This window comes from Myotis yumanensis, unplaced genomic scaffold, assembly GCF_028538775.1.
Source record: "Myotis yumanensis isolate MYYU_CA2020_CCGP unplaced genomic scaffold, mMyoYum1.0.hap1 SCAF_16, whole genome shotgun sequence".
NCBI classification, from domain to species: Eukaryota; Metazoa; Chordata; class Mammalia; order Chiroptera; family Vespertilionidae; genus Myotis; species Myotis yumanensis.
The window spans coordinates 45,472,114-45,490,496 of record NW_027223767.1 but is presented as its reverse complement, the minus strand read 5'-3'; the positions used below and the strand labels follow the sequence as shown (position 1 = coordinate 45,490,496).

Genomic DNA, 18,383 nt, shown 5'->3' with positions numbered 1-18,383 from the left:
GAGCGCGGACGCTGCGCGCGCGAGGGGCGGGGCGTGCGCGGGACAAAGGGAAGCGAGGCCGGAGCTGCGGGCGCCTTTCCTGCCCGCGGGTGAGTGTTTCCGACGGGGCCCCGGCGGGTCGGGAGGGAGGCCGGCGGCGGGGGCCCGGCGCGGCTGGACGGCGGGGGCCCGGGGGTTGCTGGGGTTCAGGCCTGGCCGCGGGGCGGAGCCGGGGGCTGGTAGCGGCCTCCCTGCGGCCTAGCGAGGGGGGAGGCGGGGAGTCCCTTTCGGGTTTCCCATTCGGCTTCCCTCCTGGGCGGCCAGACTCGCCCCTGCCGCCGACCCCGCGAAATGGGTCCAAGCAGCCGTGCCGGCCCCGCGTTCGTGGGGCTGCGGGGGGCGTGCATCCTCCACAACCAGCCCCCGGGAACGACCGCAGAGCAAGCCCTCGGGGGAGCCGGGCCCGTGGGCATCGCTCCCCGCCCCCCGCCCCCGGGAAGGTGGTTTCCCTTGGGTTCGGGCATCGGCCTGAGGGCTCGCGCTGTGGCTCAGGGTGAAGGGCAGACTGGCCTGGGTCGGGGACCCATCCCCGGCACTTCCTGGCGGTGTGTTTTCAGGCCTGTTCCCTAGACCCACTGTTCCATGGGTGACATGGAACTAGCAGTCCCCGTCTTGTTGGTAGTTGGTGACAATAAAATGAAATGTGGATAATGAATTAGCCTGTCCCCCAGACGGTGTTCAGCAAACACCTCTCTAGTCTAGTATCTTGTGTCCGGCGGCGGCGGGCAGGGGGACAGCCCGCCCTGAGGATGTCTGGTGGAGCCCGGGAGAGCAATCGCTTATTATACCGCGGTTCTCAACCTGTGGGTCGCGACCCCTTTGGCGGTCGCACGACCCTTTCACAGGGGTCGCCTGAGACCATCCTGCACATCAGATATTTACATTACGATTCATAACAGTAGCAACATGACAGTTATGAAGTAGCAACGAAAATAATTTTATGGTTGGGTCACCACATGAGGAACTGTATTTAAAGGGCCAGAAGGTTGAGAACCACTAAAAGAATCAGCCATGGGGGCTGCATACCCGGGAGCTCGTGGCAGCCTTTGTCAGGGCTCCCCCACCGAATGTTGACAGCTCCCTGAGCCTGAGCGGGAAGGAAATAATACACAGAGGCAGGGGTTTCTGCCTGTTCCTGAAGGAAAGAGTGAGAGACCCAGTTGAGGCCATTGAGAAAATAAACTACAGTGTTTCCTTCCACACCAGGTCTCTTATGCCTCGGGCTCCAGGGAATCTCCCCTAAAATGCAAAATAGGAGCCAATAAATAAATAAGTCATGTTTGTTGCACAGAGCGTTGGAGGGAAAGTACTCCAGTAGCCATAGAAGTTATCTGCCTTTTTTCTAACAGTGAACATGGCTTTGTTTGCACTGCGTGTGATGTATATTGATGTCAGGAACAAGCTTGTGTGCACGGCCAAGGCATGAGCTGGTAAATACTAGGGCAGAGTCTATTAAGAATTGAGCTAGGTCCTGGGACTATAATAATGAATTAGACGGTCCCTGTGTCCAGGCAGCACACAATCTAGCCACATTAACAGGTATATGATATGATATACAGTATCAGAGATCTAGGTAAATTGGGTAGGAATACAGATGAGGAAGCAATTCTGACCAGGTCCTTTATCAAGAAAGCTCCACTAAGAGGGTAATTTTGCAACAGGCTGTGAAGGGTTAATAAGAGGTGGGGTTTTTTCTGATAGATTCTTTCAAAAAATTTATTCCCAACAGTTATAAAGCTATTTACCACTAAGGGGGAATATAAAGCTCATTCGCATGCCAATTACCTCTTGCACTGCCTCCAGGAATAAAATGCTGCTCCATTTTAATAGACGTTGCTAGGCTAACGGGGAGGGAGAGCTGCTGCTGATGTGGGAGCTGTCAGTATCTGCAGGCCTCCTTAGCGTGGGCCCTGATAATGTATCACATCCTATTGTCATTATATTTTTATCGGTCTGATTAAATGTGTACGTGGCATCAGTACAACGTTTTCCATCCAAGAGGTGGCTCAGTAGCATAAGAAAATTTTTTGTTTTAGTCGTTTTAATTCTGATCAACACAGTGACCTAAAGAACTAGCTAAATATGCAAAAGGCTTGGTTACTAGAAGATAATGTCATTTTACTAAGAAATACCAATTAAACTACCCTATTCTTTAGGAAAACATTCTCTCATGCTTGCTGAGTTTTGATTCTCTTTTTTTTTCTTTTTTTTCCTTTTTTTATTTTAGTGTCTCAGATTCATTCTTAAGGAACTGAGAACTTAATCTTCCAAAATGTCAAGTAAGTTTCATTTTTTTTATATTTATCAATCTATATAAATAAGAGACTAATGCCCTAGCAAATGGGAATTCCAAAATACTCTCATTTTTTTTTTTCTTCAAACAGGACCATTGGTAGTTTTGTTGCATAGTATTATATCTCAGTTGTTTACAAGAAGTTATTTATTTTCTTTCAAACAGAAAGACCATCTTATGCCCCACCTCCCACCCCAGCTCCTGCAACAGTAAGTTTTAATTTTCTTGTTAATGTAATAGCCAAGTCTGGCCTTGATACAAAAACCCAGATGTCTTCCAGGAAGGGTCACTCAATCATCACAGCAATAGGATGAAAAATTCAGCTAAAAAAAAAACCAGCACTTCCTACTAAATAAAATAACTCTTTGCATCTTACTTTGAACCAACCCCAACATTTAAAGAAACATACTGCTGAAAAGCCAACCTCCTATGCTCGGTTCTTTTTTCCTTTTTTTTTTTTTTTAATGAGAAATAACTGACCAGTTTAACACTTCTTTCTTGTTAATCTCTTATTAAAAGTCTTTAAAGTTGATATTGAGTGAATGCTCATTCTGGCATTTCTTATTTTCAAACCTAACCTTAAATTGGTTACATTTTTTTCTCTCGTCTATATATAATTTTCATATTAAATCAAACAATAAAGCTTCCAGTTCTATAATAACACTCATTGTAAATCATTATTTTCAAGCTGTTCAAGTAAGGATTTTATTATCTGTGGGTCAGATCCTGCTATTGAATTTTATTCCACTCCATATATCATTGGTTTGGAATTTGATGTGTTTCAAAGCGTCTAAATAATAGTTGAGAACTGATTTTTTCACCCAGCAAGTTCTGATCCAGCTTGGTCAGCATGTCAAATAATTGTCCAATCCATATAACAAATTTAACAGTAACTCTTCAGACCTTGCTGAAATAGATTCCTGGTTGTTTTTTATTTAAAAACAAAACAAAACACTATTAACCTTGACCATATCCTACAAAAGCAATTCTTTAACAGCTGTTAGCCCTCCTTTCAAGCCCCCTACCCCCTAAATTGCAAGCTAGTTTACTAATTAGGTCCTCTTTGTATAATTTTGTTTTCTTCACTAGATAACTATTCTTAATTACTAATCCCTTAGATAAATGTTTTAGTTACGTTTATCAGCAATTTGGTTTTCTTCAGTAAGATGTTTTTAAAAAGAGATGCTATACCACATGTAATCAGTTCAGTTTTTATAACATATAGTCTCAAGTTACTTCCAGTAGATCTTAAAGTCCTGTGTTTGCTTTATTTTCTTTCTTAAATCAAAGAACATATCTTATGACCATCTCCTTGGCACTCTGCTCGTGGCTATACAGGTGGAGTTGAACAATTGAGATTCCTGACCTCAAAGAACTAACCATGTACTTCATTTTTGGAATTGGTATAATTGTCATGTTTTAGGTTCAATTTTTTTTATCTCCCCTACTTAATTTTCTTACATTATTGCCTCAATTTTGAAGTGTCTCATTTTTTATGCAACTTTTGAAGGTGTCATTTTTATATAAATACTGCCTCTGCAGTGTATAGTAAATGGAACACACACTTGATTTTTTGAGATAATAAAAATAGTCCAAAACCAAGTGTTCACTTATGACTTCTCAAATATAGAAAGGGATTTTTTATTTTTGCCTTTCTTTAGTCATATTTCTGTACCATTATAGCTTCACATTGACACATAAATACAGAAGACTAGGGATTAGGACATCCAACAGAAAGGATATTAAATGAGTTATCCTCCTTCCTTTTTTTTCCCATTATTTCAACCACCACCATCACAATCATCATCACCACCTCCACCACCCAGATGTACCACTCTAAGTAATATACACTTCTTTTGTGCCTTTGATACTTCATCTGTTTTGCCTACTTTAATAAGCTTAATTTGCGTCTTCTATAACTTCATAGATTAGAAATTGATCAGTTCTCTTTTAAAGAGTATCAAATGCTTGAATATCTTTCAGAGACTAAGGATATGTGCAGCGGCATGTTTTAGAAAATTGTGTTTATTTTATAACAGTTAGAGTTTAGTTGGAATGTGTTAAGTGTATTTTACATCATACAATTCAAGACTGTTAATTGCATGTTAAAATGAAATTACTGTCACTTGTTTTTATTGAATTTCATTAGGGAAAATACTCTACTTTTGGTCTCTTTGCTATATTCTTTTTATGTATTATATCTTGATCTCATTAACATTGGATGTCATTATATTAACCACAAGGGGACTGCTATATAAGAGCCCATTTGTAATCTCATCAACACATAATTCACAAAAGCCAAGAATTCTGTTGCTGCAGCGAGTAATTGTGTTTTTGAAAGGACTAGAGCTATCAGGAAACTATATTTTTAAAAAGAGAGAGTTCAAGTCTGTCAACTAGAAAAATAGTTCACATTAACTAAATGCAGAAATTATCCATGATTGACTTACGGAAGATGGATCAAAGAAGAGATGGAAAAGAAAGCCTATAAAACAATGGCTGGGTTAAAAAGATCAGACAATACCCCAGAATGAAATCCATGCATTTCTTACAAGTCTTTGTTTTGAAATCATGTATGTGACATCCATTGAATCTCACATATGTTCTTTTCTATTGACAACTTCTGACTTCCTGATTTGAGTCTCTTCTCATTTCTCACATATATAAAATGATTTAAAACTGTCTTTGAAAGCAGTCCATTTCTTGTTTTTGTTTTTAGTAGACAAATACATTGGCAGCATCCACATAACTGTCAAATAAATCATGTTTTGTTTTGCATGTAAAGTGTTCTCACACTTGTAGTTTACCACATTTCAAGCTTTCCTCTCAGACATATATTGCTAAGTTGTTATATCATACTATTGACCATAAAGTAATCCTGAATGTTTGAGACACTTCACTGTATTGCTTATCCCAAAAATGCAAGCACACATTCAAATTCACACAAACACTGCTGGCCCCTGCAAAGAGAGAGAAAGAGGAAAAAACACACACTTGCAGACTGGTTTCTCAATGAAAGAAAAAACAACTACAACACATCATTGCTTGTTTAAATCCAGGTTGCTTTTGCATGTCATATGCAGATCATTTTTCATTTCTGTGTTTTCCTCGTTTGAGCTCATTTCTCATTCGTGTTTTTGTCTCATTTGTTTCCATCAGCAAATGCCCAGCACACCAGGGTTTGTGGGATACAATCCATACAGTCATCTCGCCTACAACAACTACAGGCTGGGAGGGAACCCGGGCACCAACAGCCGGGTCACGGTAGGAGAATCAACTATTACAGCATCCGGCAAACAACTGGAATTGACCAGAAATGCCTTCAGAGTTAGGTCCTTGTGAATCATCAGCACAGCCATTAAATTTTTTGAACCTGGCTTTTCGACTATTTTGAACATTTGTTGTATGATCTTACACTGAAAAAATATATATGTAGTGAGATCTGGATATGAAGAAGAAAAAACTTCATTCTTTTTTGTGGTTGGTAGAGATAAAACCTTGGGCACTTACTGCTTGTACTATGTGTAGACAAACCTAGAAGTTCTTATGGTTAAGATACTCTAGTTGAGCTGAAGCGTTATTTTTCATTTAAGGTAACTGGCATTAGGCTCAAGAACTCAAGTTTCTTAGTAAATGCTGGGCTTACAGACCTGGCTTTTTTTGGCTGGCCTACTAGTTTGAATTGCTACACATAATTATTTGTCTTTTGGATTTAATAGTTGACCTTCGGAGATTCATTTGTCTTCAGTTAAAAAGAGAAAAAGACTTTTGTGTCACATCAAAGAATTGCAGAATAAAAGTTGAATGAAATTAAGTTGAAGTACCTACAGACTAGATATCTACAACTAGAAGTGTGCTTATAATCCTTAGGATAAGGGATATGATTTCTGAAACTGAAGATGTTTCATTTAACTGATCAATCCAAGAAAAAATAAATGTAAAAGTCAAGTAAATTATAAATCTAAAATAATCAAAATTAGGTGACTTTTTATTTTAGAATCATCTTAAACTCCATTCAAGGAAGTTTAGGTACCAAAGAAAAAAAATAGCTGTAAAAAGGATTTATCAAAAATAAATTGAATCCAAAAGCCAAATATCTGCAAACATTGGATTATGGTATTGGTGAGAATTTATACCACCGAGAATGGCTGTAAACTTCTCTACCTGGTTTTTGTTTGCTGTATTCATAAATAATTCAATTCTGTGAATTCAAAAAGCCCTCTCACCCTGTAGTCAAGCTAGAGCAAAAAAAGCTTGTTACTATCAGACTATCTTGGTAAGCATATTGCTTAGCTTGATAGGTTTTGTTTGTCTAAAATTTTCATTGTTTCTGCATAATTCGTACTTCATAAGCATATTAAGTTTTATGTGCCATGCATATTTCGTGGTATCTGAAAAGAATTCTGACAAAGTGTGTGTGTGTGTATGCATTTCACAATGCATACAAATTTTATGTGCATCAATACGTGTTTTTTTCTGGCCGAAATGTGTTGTTTCATCAGTGTAATGGGTGGCAAGGTTATCAAATGATAAAAGAACATTTTAAATTAAACAAGGAACAGAATCAATTTTGGACCATTCATGTTAATGCAGAAAATTACTCATGAGCAAGTAAACAAGAATGATTACATTTTAATTGCTCTATACAGTCAGCTCTTGATTATCTATGTTAATGGAATAGAAATAGAAATGGTGGTAACTGTAATATTAGAATCATTTGTATTTTGGTTTGTGTAAACATTTTGTTCTTGACTGGGACCTATCTGTGAGAATTCTCTTAATAAAATGAGATCCTTTAATGGAGACTTACTAGGAAAAGGCAAGGGTGCTCTCTGTCTTGGAACCTGGATAAATTACCTATTTCTCTCCATTCCTCCTTGGGTGTGTTGGGACCACAACATTAAAGTGGGCATTAGCTTCAGGGTAGATTTGGATAAAAGGGTTGTTGGGCATGGAAAATTTGGTGTTTGGATTCTTTGTAGTTTCTTTGTAGATTCTTTGTTTTCTTTGTATTGTTCTCTCAATATCAAATTAAATTATAATTAAACTGCTGTTCAGACTCAACCTAACGGCCTAGAAAATATGAAGGCTTTTAGCCTGTGTTCGTTCCAGCCCCTTCAACTTTTAGTGACCTCTGTCTTAGGTCATTGAATCATCCTCAAGAAAATTAGTTATGCCTAAAGTTTTACACCACCTTTTTTACATATCTAATTTAAGCCATGTTAGGGCTCAGTAAATCTGATGTTGTCCATTATTAAAGTGTTTTATTTTAAGTTGACCCAACTATGTATTACTTTGGCCGAATTTGGGGGGTGTCTTATTTGGCTTTATTGCCTGCAAATCGCCTTAAGTCAGTGATTTGAAGGAATGATTCTGTGAATCCCTATTGAGCAGCTCCCTGTAGGCTCCTGTACACTTGAATAGTTTTCAGACACTAACTATATAGCATGTTGAAACCTTTTGGAGTGCTTGTAATAGCTATGAGATGGAAATCACTCCTAGTCAGGTCTTCATTCGGGTAATGATTAATTTCTCTTAAGTACAGTGTGGAAAACAGGTTGCGATAAAATGTTAAAAACAACTTATTTCTGTACTTCAGTGGAAATTCTATCCCAGGAGAAAACCCTTAAATAAGATTCTACCAGAGAAACAGCCGAGAATTGGGAAGAAACAACAAACTCTTGAGTAGCCAAAATAAATTTCACAGGATCATGGACTTTTTGTGTAGGAGATCCCAGGACCTTACTCTTATGTAAGCACATTTTAACAAGCATAGTTACTTGTTTTCCCCCAATGCATTGCCAGTTAGAAGCAGAAAACTGGAAAGAGGTAGAGTTGCTGCTAGAGATGGATTTCATGGTAACAGCAAGGAAAGAAAAGCTTTAAAAAAAACATAACCACTGGGCATTGGGACATTGTAGAACAATGTCTGTCTGAGCTGGCGAATGACAGGGTGTTTAATGATACAAATCTTCAGTATCTTCAAAATCAGCTAGAATTTAACTTTGTTAATGTTTTCGATTTTGTTTCGTTTGCATTTGTAAATTGGTCAATGTAATAAAAATAGGGACTCAGTATGTGAGCGATTTGGGTACCTTTGGGAGAAAGGAAGCTAAATAGGCAAACCCATTAATGTTATAAATGCAGTTCTTTGAAAAATATCCACGAGCAAATATTACTGTAACTTATCTTTTAAGTGTTTTAATTCAACATATTTAAGCATAGACATTTTAGAATTCTTTACCTCTTTTTTAAAAAAAATTGTTAACAATGACCTACCAAATTCAATTATTGGCCCAATTTCAATTTTATTTGTAACCTACTTCATGAAATTCTGAGGATTTGTGTTGGCTATGAGTTGGAAATGCTTTTTAATAACTTCATGCATGAATACTCAGACTTTTATATGTCTTGCTCTGATTTTATGATATAAAATTAGCTTTGTAGGAATTCCTCCCTACTCCCTTCCCTCCTTGAAAGAACTCCTACAGACCCTGAGACAGATCTTCCCTTACTTTTCATACCACCACTGTTGACAGTTTCCATCCCCAAGGCTCACCTCCTTCCATTGCCCACTGTGGCTAAAAGCAAGGTCTGTCTGCATGGGCACCAGCATGAGATGTGGTAAGAATGTATATGAAGAGTGAGAAGAGAAGAAATACTGCTTCAAAGGTGAAATGCCTTCTAATAATTTTGTGTATGAAGAAACCATTACTGAAAAGCGTATAGGGGTGAAGGAGACCCCCATAGTGAAAGGAAGCATTGATTGAAAACAGTGGAGTAAGGTGCAAACATGCTAATCTCTGAGCCCATGGATGAAAAATAAGGTTGTGATTAAGGTCCTAGCTCAGAATGGAGTTTTCCCTAGGGTTTTGTCACAGCAACAACAGAAAAGCAAAGGAACCAAATGTCACTAGTTTTCTTAGAAGGATGTGCCAATCTCTGTCTTGATAATTAGAATAAGTCAGCACTTCTTACCCCCCTGCCTGGCAAGAATCAATATTGGGGGTCTTCTAGAAATTGGGCGGAAATAAAAGTAATTCAGCCATGGTTTTATTCTGAGTCCTTGAGCAAATAGAGTCATATATATTAAGATGAGACTTAGTTCAGAAATGGGCATTCTTGGATTGGAGTTATGTGGGGTGCCCACTGGAAGTTATCTGGTATCTCCTGCATAGATATTAGCCCATAAAAAGAACCAATCTTTTATCTTTCTCTTTCTTTTTTAATCAAGTGGAGTTTCTTGATATTCTATAATGGCCCATGTCTGCCATTTTTCTGTTCCCGGTAAACTTGTTTGCCCCTACACTAAGGATAAAAAAGGCGTGACTTTATTTCACACTTCTTGATCCCCTTTATAGAAAACCACTAAATATAGAACTTAAAATGTCTAGTTGTAATAAAGGAGATGAAGTTTTTTGTTGCCTGTTTTTGAATTTAGAAAGTTTTTGTGGTGGCAGTGTTGTTTATGTAGGGATGCGTTCTAAAATTATACAGATAGATACAAAGTGCCCTGTAGACAGTGTGAGTGTGGCTAAGTGCTGAAGCATTCAGATTCTGGTGCAGATAATCAAGTGTTGACTGTATGTGTAATGGTAAATTAAGCAAAATAAAAGGGTGCCAGGTAAAGTCCTGAATGTGGGACATTTGCTATTTGACCATATATTTTTGATGTATGAATTGTTATGTAATAATTTATTTGTTCTTACAGCCAGGTTGTCAAAGCAGTAGCAATGAACTGCTATGTAAAATATTTTAAAATTATGTGCGTAAAGTCATTTTCTTCATTTTCTTTTGATGTGAACATTTCTGAATTTGCAGTGATAGCTATTTTCAGTGGAGAAAATATAAGAATCTTGTATCCATGGACGAGTAGAAGAAAGGCGCATTAGAATTTTTTAAGGCACTCTCTTTTCATTTTACGGGTGAACTTCTTGCAATTGAATAATGAATGTTTTTAACTCTTTTGTAGGCATCCTCTGGTATTACGATTCCAAAACCCCCAAAGCCTCCAGATAAGCCGCTGATGCCCTACATGAGGTACAGCAGAAAGGTAGGTGCTGAGGAGTGAGAAGGAGTGGGCACTGCTGTCTTGGCTTCCCATCAAATTTCGGATTGGCTTTGCCAGCTTTTCTGTGCAGTCAGAGGAAAGGATAAAAAATTGCAGTTGTTAAAAGAAATTAGTTCTGATTTTAAAGTTCCAGGGCTCAAATCCAACAAGAAGAACATGTTGAAATCGTTAAGACCATGTTATATAGCCAGTGTTATATAGTCTTTTGGAGAATAATGACATTAGAAAAATCTTGAATGAAAAAAGGGATATAAGACTACTGTATGTATTAGTATCTTATTTTTATAAAAATAATAGCAACTACATGCTAATATGAAGGAAGAAAAAAGCCAAAAGACATAGTTATCTCTAAATAGTAAGCTATGATCATTTTTATTTTCTTTATACTACCTTGAATTTTCCCTCTTTTTTTGTTTGTGATGAATCTACATTACTCTTAATAGATACAGCCAATAATATCTTTATTAAAGACAAGCATTTAGCTGTTTCCATCACTATTTAGATTTTTTTTTATTTTTGGTCATAATTATATGTTTATTTGATGATACATTGCATTGTGCAGATTAACCACTTCTGGATTTTTGTGAACTCTTAGACACAGACTATGTTACTACATTAGCTTCTCTTCAGTATCTGTAGTGATTGTTGATGTCTGAGATCTGCATTAAAGCAATCCGTCAGACTGTAGAGGAAATGAGATTGGCCTACTGTTGGTAATTGTTACAGCAGGTTAATGAGAACACGTAGACTTGATTCTATTCCATCTGCTCTTGTTTATATTTTTAAATGTTCATATTAAAAAGTATTTTTAAAGGTCTGCATTTCTAGGCATCAATACTGACATTTCAACTGTTTCCTTTTTAAGGTCTGGGACCAAGTAAAGGCTTCCAACCCTGACCTAAAGTTGTGGGAGATTGGCAAGATTATTGGTGGCATGTGGCGAGATCTCACTGATGAAGAAAAACAAGAATATTTAAACGAATACGAAGCAGAAAAGGTAGAGTTGGGACTGCAGTGGGATGGATACAGTGGGAAGGGCATGAACACTTGCTTATTATTTAGAAAAGAAGCATAAGATCTAGTTGGACAGCTGAGGCTGCACTGCGGCTTTGTCTGCCTTGATCAAGTCACCTTAATTTCTTAGGCTTCAGATTTCGTATCTGTAAAAAGGAGATAATTATGGTGTCTTTGGATATTCCTGTGAGATAATATAGGTGTTCATTATAACCTGCAAAATGTTCATTATAAAACTGAAAAACATTTGCATTTCAGATAGAGTACAATGAGTCTATGAAGGCCTACCATAACTCCCCCGCATACCTCGCTTACATAAATGCAAAAAGTCGCGCCGAAGCCGCTCTAGAGGAAGAAAGTCGACAGAGGCAGTCTCGCATGGAGAAAGGAGAACCTTACATGAGCATCCAGCCTGCTGAAGATCCGGATGGTAAAAAATAATAATAAAAACAAAGTGGGGTTTTGTTTATGCTTTCTCTGAGAATTAAAATAAGACAAATCTTTTAAGTTTTTACTTCCCATCCTAAATGGAAAACAAAGCATAATTTAAGTACCATTTCGTTATTTTGATTAACTGTTTTTTGTAAGATTTGTATGTGAATTTCCCACAAGAAAAGGAAATGCCCTTTTTAGTGCAGAAAATAGCAGAAACTATCATTTATCCAAATCTTTGTACTCAGAATGCCCGAAAGGTTTTTGAGCCATAATCAGAATTTTGCCTCAACTGCTTTTAAAAAGAAAATGCCTTCTGGTTACATCCTGATTTCTTATTGGTTCCCCAAGTCCTGAGTTAAGGACTCCCAAGAGAGAAAGTTAATGAGTGGGAAAAAAGCACTATGAAATTTCTTTCCCAGTTAAGTGAGAAATCCAACTAGAATTTATAAATGTAGCTCATGATAACACACACACACACACACCAGCTTCCTCGTTGCCATTTCATGAATAGTTTGCAGGTCTACAGATTGCGCCCCTGGCCGTGTGCAGCCAGGCAGAGTCTGCAGCTGTAAGGAGCCCCAGAGCTAGCCACCTCTAGCTGTGGGCATATTCATCCACATAGCAGGCATCTTGTACAAATAATATTTTCTCTGTGTGCTGCTGTGATATGGAAAAGGTTGGAATTTCTAACTACAAGCAATAGAAAACAATAATAATTTAAGACCCCATTTTAAAGTAGTGGTAACAATGCTTGTAAGAACTTTAAAGAAGATACACCATTGAGAGAGGAAGCAATAATACCACCTAAAGACAAATAAACTGATACACTTAAAAGAAAAGCAAAAATGCTATTTTAAAAGAATAGATTGGGATATTGGCAGATATTCTCATAAATACAGAATAGGATATAAGTATAATGAATAGCATATGGAATAGAAACTATCAAGTGTTAAACAGAATGAGGAGTGCTAAAGCTCTACTAGCTTACATGGACCTTAATTGCTCAGAGTGAATGGTTAATGCAAAAAAAGCATGCAGACCTAAAAAAGGTAGGAGAATATCCAGTCTACAAATAATCAGAAGGATGGGGCTCAGTATAAGAGGAAATAAAGGCTAGCAATGTAGAAGCCATAAATAGAAAATGGTTTTCACTGGGCGAAAGTAACAGCATGAATATTGAGACAGACTGAAGGGATTACTCAGGAACAGTCTTTAAGAAAGGTTCCTTTTCTCTGCTTCTCAAACTTCTGCCCATTATGTTTTTTAAGTTTAAGATAGGGTCTTAAAGCTGCTCGTAAGAAAGGACAGGTACTACCAAGAAAGTGAAACACTGGCAGAATTTTAGTTTTGCTGTCTCATGCAGACTTCACATTGATTTCCAGGCTAAAGACACGTGTTTATATCTCACTTGTGTTTCAGCCAAATCTTTCTCTGACATGTATCATCTCTTAAAGATTTTGTGAGAAAAACCAATACCTTCGCCAATGAGCACAGCATGTCCTGTATGGTTTTTATCAAGTGACTGCCCCAGGGTTCCCATGGTGGCCTTTAGACCCACTTGTGAGAGCCATGCTCCTTGGTAATTAAGTGTGTACATTGTTACACTCCCCTGTTTATGGTTACTGGTGACCTAATTTTCAGAACATCTCATTCCAGATTATGATGATGGCTTTTCAATGAAGCATACAGCCACCGCCCGTTTCCAGAGGAACCACCGCCTCATCAGTGAAATCCTTAGTGAAAGTGTGGTGCCAGACGTTCGGTCGGTTGTCACAACAGCTAGAATGCAGGTCCTCAAACGACAGGTCCAATCCTTAATGGTTCATCAGGTAGAGTCACAAAACATTTGTTATAATAAAATGGGCTTATGCCACAGATCCCAGGTGACCTGGTTCTATATAATGCATCAGTGCGCCTGTGAAATATGTCTGTGTGCAATCTAACCCAGTGGTTCTCAACCTTCTGGCCCTTTAAATACAGTTCCTCATGTTGTGACCCAACCATAAAATTATTTTTGTTGCTACTTCATAACTGTAATGTTGCTACTGTTATGAATCGTAATGTAAATATCTGATATGCAGGATGGTCTTAGGCGACCCCTGTGAAAGGGTCGTTCGACCGCCAAAGGGGTCGCTACCGACAGGTTGAGAACCGCTGATCTAACCTGTTCCTGACTCAGGAAAGAGGCTTGAGGGAGGGGACCTTTCCCACAGATTTAATACATTCATCCTTAAAACTGTAACATAGAGTCCTGTAATGGAAAGTTTATCCATTGAGAATTTTGAGACATCCTACCAACCTTTTACTGCTTTACTCAATATTCTGAAATTGCTCAGGCCTGAAACAATATTTAACATCACATACTTACTAGTCATAGTGATTCCTCTATGCTACATTTTACTTTTATTTTAAAACCTTAGCTTAAAATAAGTTGCTACATTTAGCTTAAAATCATTTATTACAGTTGTGTAATAAATGATTTAAGAATTCAGGCCCTAGATAGTTTGGCTCAATGGATATAGAGCGTCGGCCTGTGGACTGAAGGATCTCGGGTTCAATTCTGGTCAAGGGCACATGCCCGGGTTGCAGGCTTGTGGGGGGCATACAGGAGGCAGCCAGTCAATGATTCTCTCTCATCATTGATGTTTCTATCTCGTATCTCTCTCTCCCTCTCCCTTCCTCTCTGAAATCAATAAAAATATATATATTTTTAAAAAAACAATTCAGGACATTTGTTACATTGTAAGAAAATGTGGATTATTGAAAAAATGAGACATGTTTTCTATTTGACATTTGCTTTAAAGAAAGTAATGCAGTAATTATAAAACAATTATAAAGCGTGATCATATGTCTTACAGCGAAAACTAGAAGCTGAACTTCTTCAAATAGAGGAGCGACACCAGGAAAAGAAGAGGAAATTCCTGGAAAGCACAGATTCATTTAACAATGAACTTAAAAGGGTATCAATTTAATATGTTAACTATACTTTTATCACTGTGTCTTCTTACCACTTTCATTTCTCATTCTTTTTTCCAAAATAGTGTTTTTGTTGAATATTGTTTACTTTGAAACAAGGGTAACTTCACTATAACCAATAGATCTTTGCTTTATGAAATTATTCCCATTTTTTGGCAAAATTGTAATAGGTTTGAAATATATAGTATGCATACATATACTAGGCCTATCGACTCTAGAATCCTCTGATGTTTTAATTTAAACTCTCACCCAAGCATGAATTATTTTCTTTTTTTTTTGAAATTTATTTATCAAATGTCCTTATTAGATGTAGTTCACAGTTTGCACTTTGTATTAAAACAGGTAAATCTAGTGTTTGGTAGCCTAAAATATAAAATGGAAACTTTATATATAATCCAGTACTTTCAGTATTGCCTCGCCAACTATTTTGTAATATTTGATGTTACATGGCGCTGCAACTTTCTTTTCCTATAGACACAAGAGTCTCAGAGAAGACGTAGAGCCATGATTATTCCTCCCATATACATATAGTTTATAGCCAATAAAACCCATTTTTGAAGTAATTTTTTCTGGTTGAGAGATTGTAAGAAAAGAACATTACTAAGAGATTTTTTTGTGTTGGTTTTTTTCTGACTAGTTGTGTGGTTTAAAAATAGAAGTGGATATGGAAAAAATTGCAGCTGAAATTGCCCAGGCAGAGGAACAGGCTCGCAAAAGGCAGGAGGAAAGGGAGAAGGAGGCAGCAGAGCAAGCTGAACGCAGTCAGAGCAGCATTGTTCCTGAGGAAGAACAAGCCTCTAATAAGACCGAAGAAAAGAAAGAAGCAGAGAACATTCCAATGGAGACAGGTAAGCCCCCAGGGGACACCAGTGTCAATGTTGGGTTTTACAGCTCTTTAATCTTTATTTCTCTTTCTCAGTACTTTTCAGAGGTCACTGTGTCCCTGCTACCTCTTTGGTTATGCTTTATATGACCTACCCATTTCTTTCCAGATCTTAATTTCTAAAAGTAAATTCATGTAACATGTTTGTATCAGTGAAGAACAGCAGTGGTATGTTATCTTTAGTCTTGCTCTTTGAGGTCTTGGTTATTTCCCCAGACTGAGTCAAGTTGTTTTCCACCTTGAGAATATAAAGTGTGATGGTTAAGGAGACTGCCCTGGAGTCAGATCAGGGTCTAACACTGCTTCACCACGTGCTAGCACTATGCCTTTGGATAGTTACTTAATCGCCATTCCTTCATTTGTAAGTATTCTAGCACCTGCCTCAGTGAGTTCTAACGGATAAAATCATTCAGTATTGGGTTTGACATGGTATTGGCACTCAGTATTTGAACCTTTGTTGCTAAAATTATTTAAATAAGATGTGGTCATTGCTGTTAAGATAAATCATTATTGGTGCCCTAGGACAGGGCCATATCCTGCCTGCCACCTGCTTTTAAACAAAGTTTTGTTGGAACACAGTTACACCCATTTGTTTACATACTGTCTGTAACTACTTTGGGCCACAACATATAGTTGAATGGTTGCAACAAAGACTACCTGTAGCCCACATAACCTAAAATATTTCCTACGTAGCCTTTACAGAAAAGTTTGTTGACCCCACCCTGGAAAATTCCTACTTCCAGGTGTACTCAGAATTTCTGACTGAAAGCATTCCTCAAGGCAAAAAAAAAAAAATGCCATGCAAAACTTATATAATACTGATTAAATTGGTTATTATTTGAAATTTTGAGATTACCTTACCTTCTGGTACAGTGTAAACAAGACTAAGCAAAAGTATTATGGGAAACACAGCCAAAAGTCTCCGGGACCATCATAAGAAGTGGGAAGGGTAGTAATCATGCTTAGTATTCAACTGACGACTTCCGATTTGACATCTGGAAAACATTTAATGGAATGTAAACGTTGTTACCAGATATTTCTACAAAATAAAATTCAGCAGATTAACATTTCAGATAGTCATATTTTTTTAAGTTTCATTATTTGAGCCTTCTTCTGTTTTGTGTGAACATGTTTTTTATCTTAACAAAATTTGAGCATGGGCATATTTTTGTGGTTAATGCAAGAGTTTGAGAGCTAGAGTGTGATATGGTTCTTTGCTCATTTTGCAACTAAATGAAACACTCTGTCCTTTGCCTCTGTTTTGTCATCTATGAATAGAACATGCCTGTAGGTCTTCACTCAGATTTTTATCCTTCTAGCCTAACGGAAAAAAACTGAAGAAAATCGAGCCTATTAGAGCAAAAACCTCATGCTCTTGATTTCTTATAGAAAACAGCCCAACATGACTATTAATGAGATACCTAAAATACTGACCTTATATCATTTCCACACGCACTTTCTTACTCCTTAAATACAAAGCACTCCATGACAGCATTGTCCAGTAGAAATACATGTAAGTCACTGTGTGACTACATTTTCACTAACAGTTTTTCAAAGTAAAGCAAAACAAGTGACATTAATTTTAAACGTATATTTAATTAACCCAGTATATCCTAGACAATATCATTTCAACATGTAATTAACTTCTCTTTTCAATTACAGTTGGCATTCAATATTATTTTATATTAGCTTCCAGTATATAGACATAAAATTTATAAAATGTTTCCCCTGAGAAGTCTGGTACTCACCTGACACCATACACAGTTACTATTGACTGTATTCTGCATGCTATACTTTACATCCTGTGCACATGTAATCATTTTTTTTGAAGTATTGAAGTATTCATTTCTTACATTCTTTTTTCATAAAGTCTTTGGAATCTGATGTGTATTTTGTACTTATAGCACATCTAAATTTGAAGCTAAATTTTTAAATACTAGTACTTCTTGACCTGTATTTAGATTTCATAAATTTACAGTTAAAAAGTAGATTCTTAAACCCCAAATTATCTCAAACATGCTGAAATTTTCTCAGTCACACTAGCTCATTTTAGGTGCTTAATAGCCACATGTTGGACAGTGGAGCTCTCGGCTGTCAGCCTAATTAGAAGAGTAAATTTTTGTCTTAGAACTAACAATGACAAATGTGTGCTTACAGAGGAGACACGCCTTGAAGAAACAACAGAAAGTCAGCAGAATGGTGAAGAAGGCACATCTACTCCTGAGGACAAGGAGAGTGGACAGGAGGGGGTGGACAGTATGGCCGAGGAAGGGACCAGTGACAGTAACACTGGCTCAGAGAGCAACAGCGCCACAGTGGAGGAGCCACCAACAGATCCCATACCAGAAGATGAGAAAAAAGAATAAATGTTGCCTTGTTTTATGTATTCTAAATCCTTTTTTAAATGAAAAAAAAAAATGTTTTTGAGTTTTAATGGTGTTATGTGGTTTGTGTACTAATATATTTCTTGTCCATATCACGCCACCCAAAGCTTTTGGACCATATAACATCATGAGCCAAATGGCATAGTCACCTTTCTTAAGTGGTTGTGATGATGGTTCTCTTCCTTAGATCTTGTTTCTACCCTTCACTGCTGAAAGCCTCAGAATTTAAATTAATTGAGAAAATGCCCATTTTTGGAGAATTTTCCTTTGATGCTGCAGAATCTACTC

At 37.5% G+C, this 18,383-nt stretch overlaps 1 protein-coding gene across 1 annotated transcript; it reads left to right on the top strand.

Annotated features, from left to right (window-relative positions):
- The first annotated feature begins 5 nt into the window (after positions 1-5).
- On the top strand, positions 6-18,145 carry SMARCE1 (SWI/SNF related BAF chromatin remodeling complex subunit E1). Its single transcript, XM_070395015.1, has 11 exons — positions 6-89; positions 2,267-2,318; positions 2,498-2,541; positions 5,492-5,596; positions 10,305-10,385; positions 11,269-11,400; positions 11,676-11,847; positions 13,509-13,681; positions 14,711-14,812; positions 15,466-15,676; positions 17,869-18,145. Exons 2-11 carry the CDS (start codon positions 2,312-2,314, stop codon positions 18,075-18,077), a joined length of 1,236 nt encoding a protein of 411 aa, XP_070251116.1. The 5' UTR covers positions 6-89; positions 2,267-2,311; the 3' UTR covers positions 18,078-18,145.
- The last annotated feature ends 238 nt before the right edge of the window (positions 18,146-18,383 follow it).

What these genes read in the sequence shown, in the direction of transcription:
- SMARCE1 (XM_070395015.1), top strand. An exon ending in ACATGAGGTACAGCAGAAAG is followed by an intron (nt 10,386 to 11,268) that starts GTAGGTGCTGAG and finishes TTCCTTTTTAAG; the next exon opens with GTCTGGGACCAAGTAAAGGC. An exon ending in TTAACAATGAACTTAAAAGG is followed by an intron (nt 14,813 to 15,465) that starts GTATCAATTTAA and finishes TTTTCTGACTAG; the next exon opens with TTGTGTGGTTTAAAAATAGA.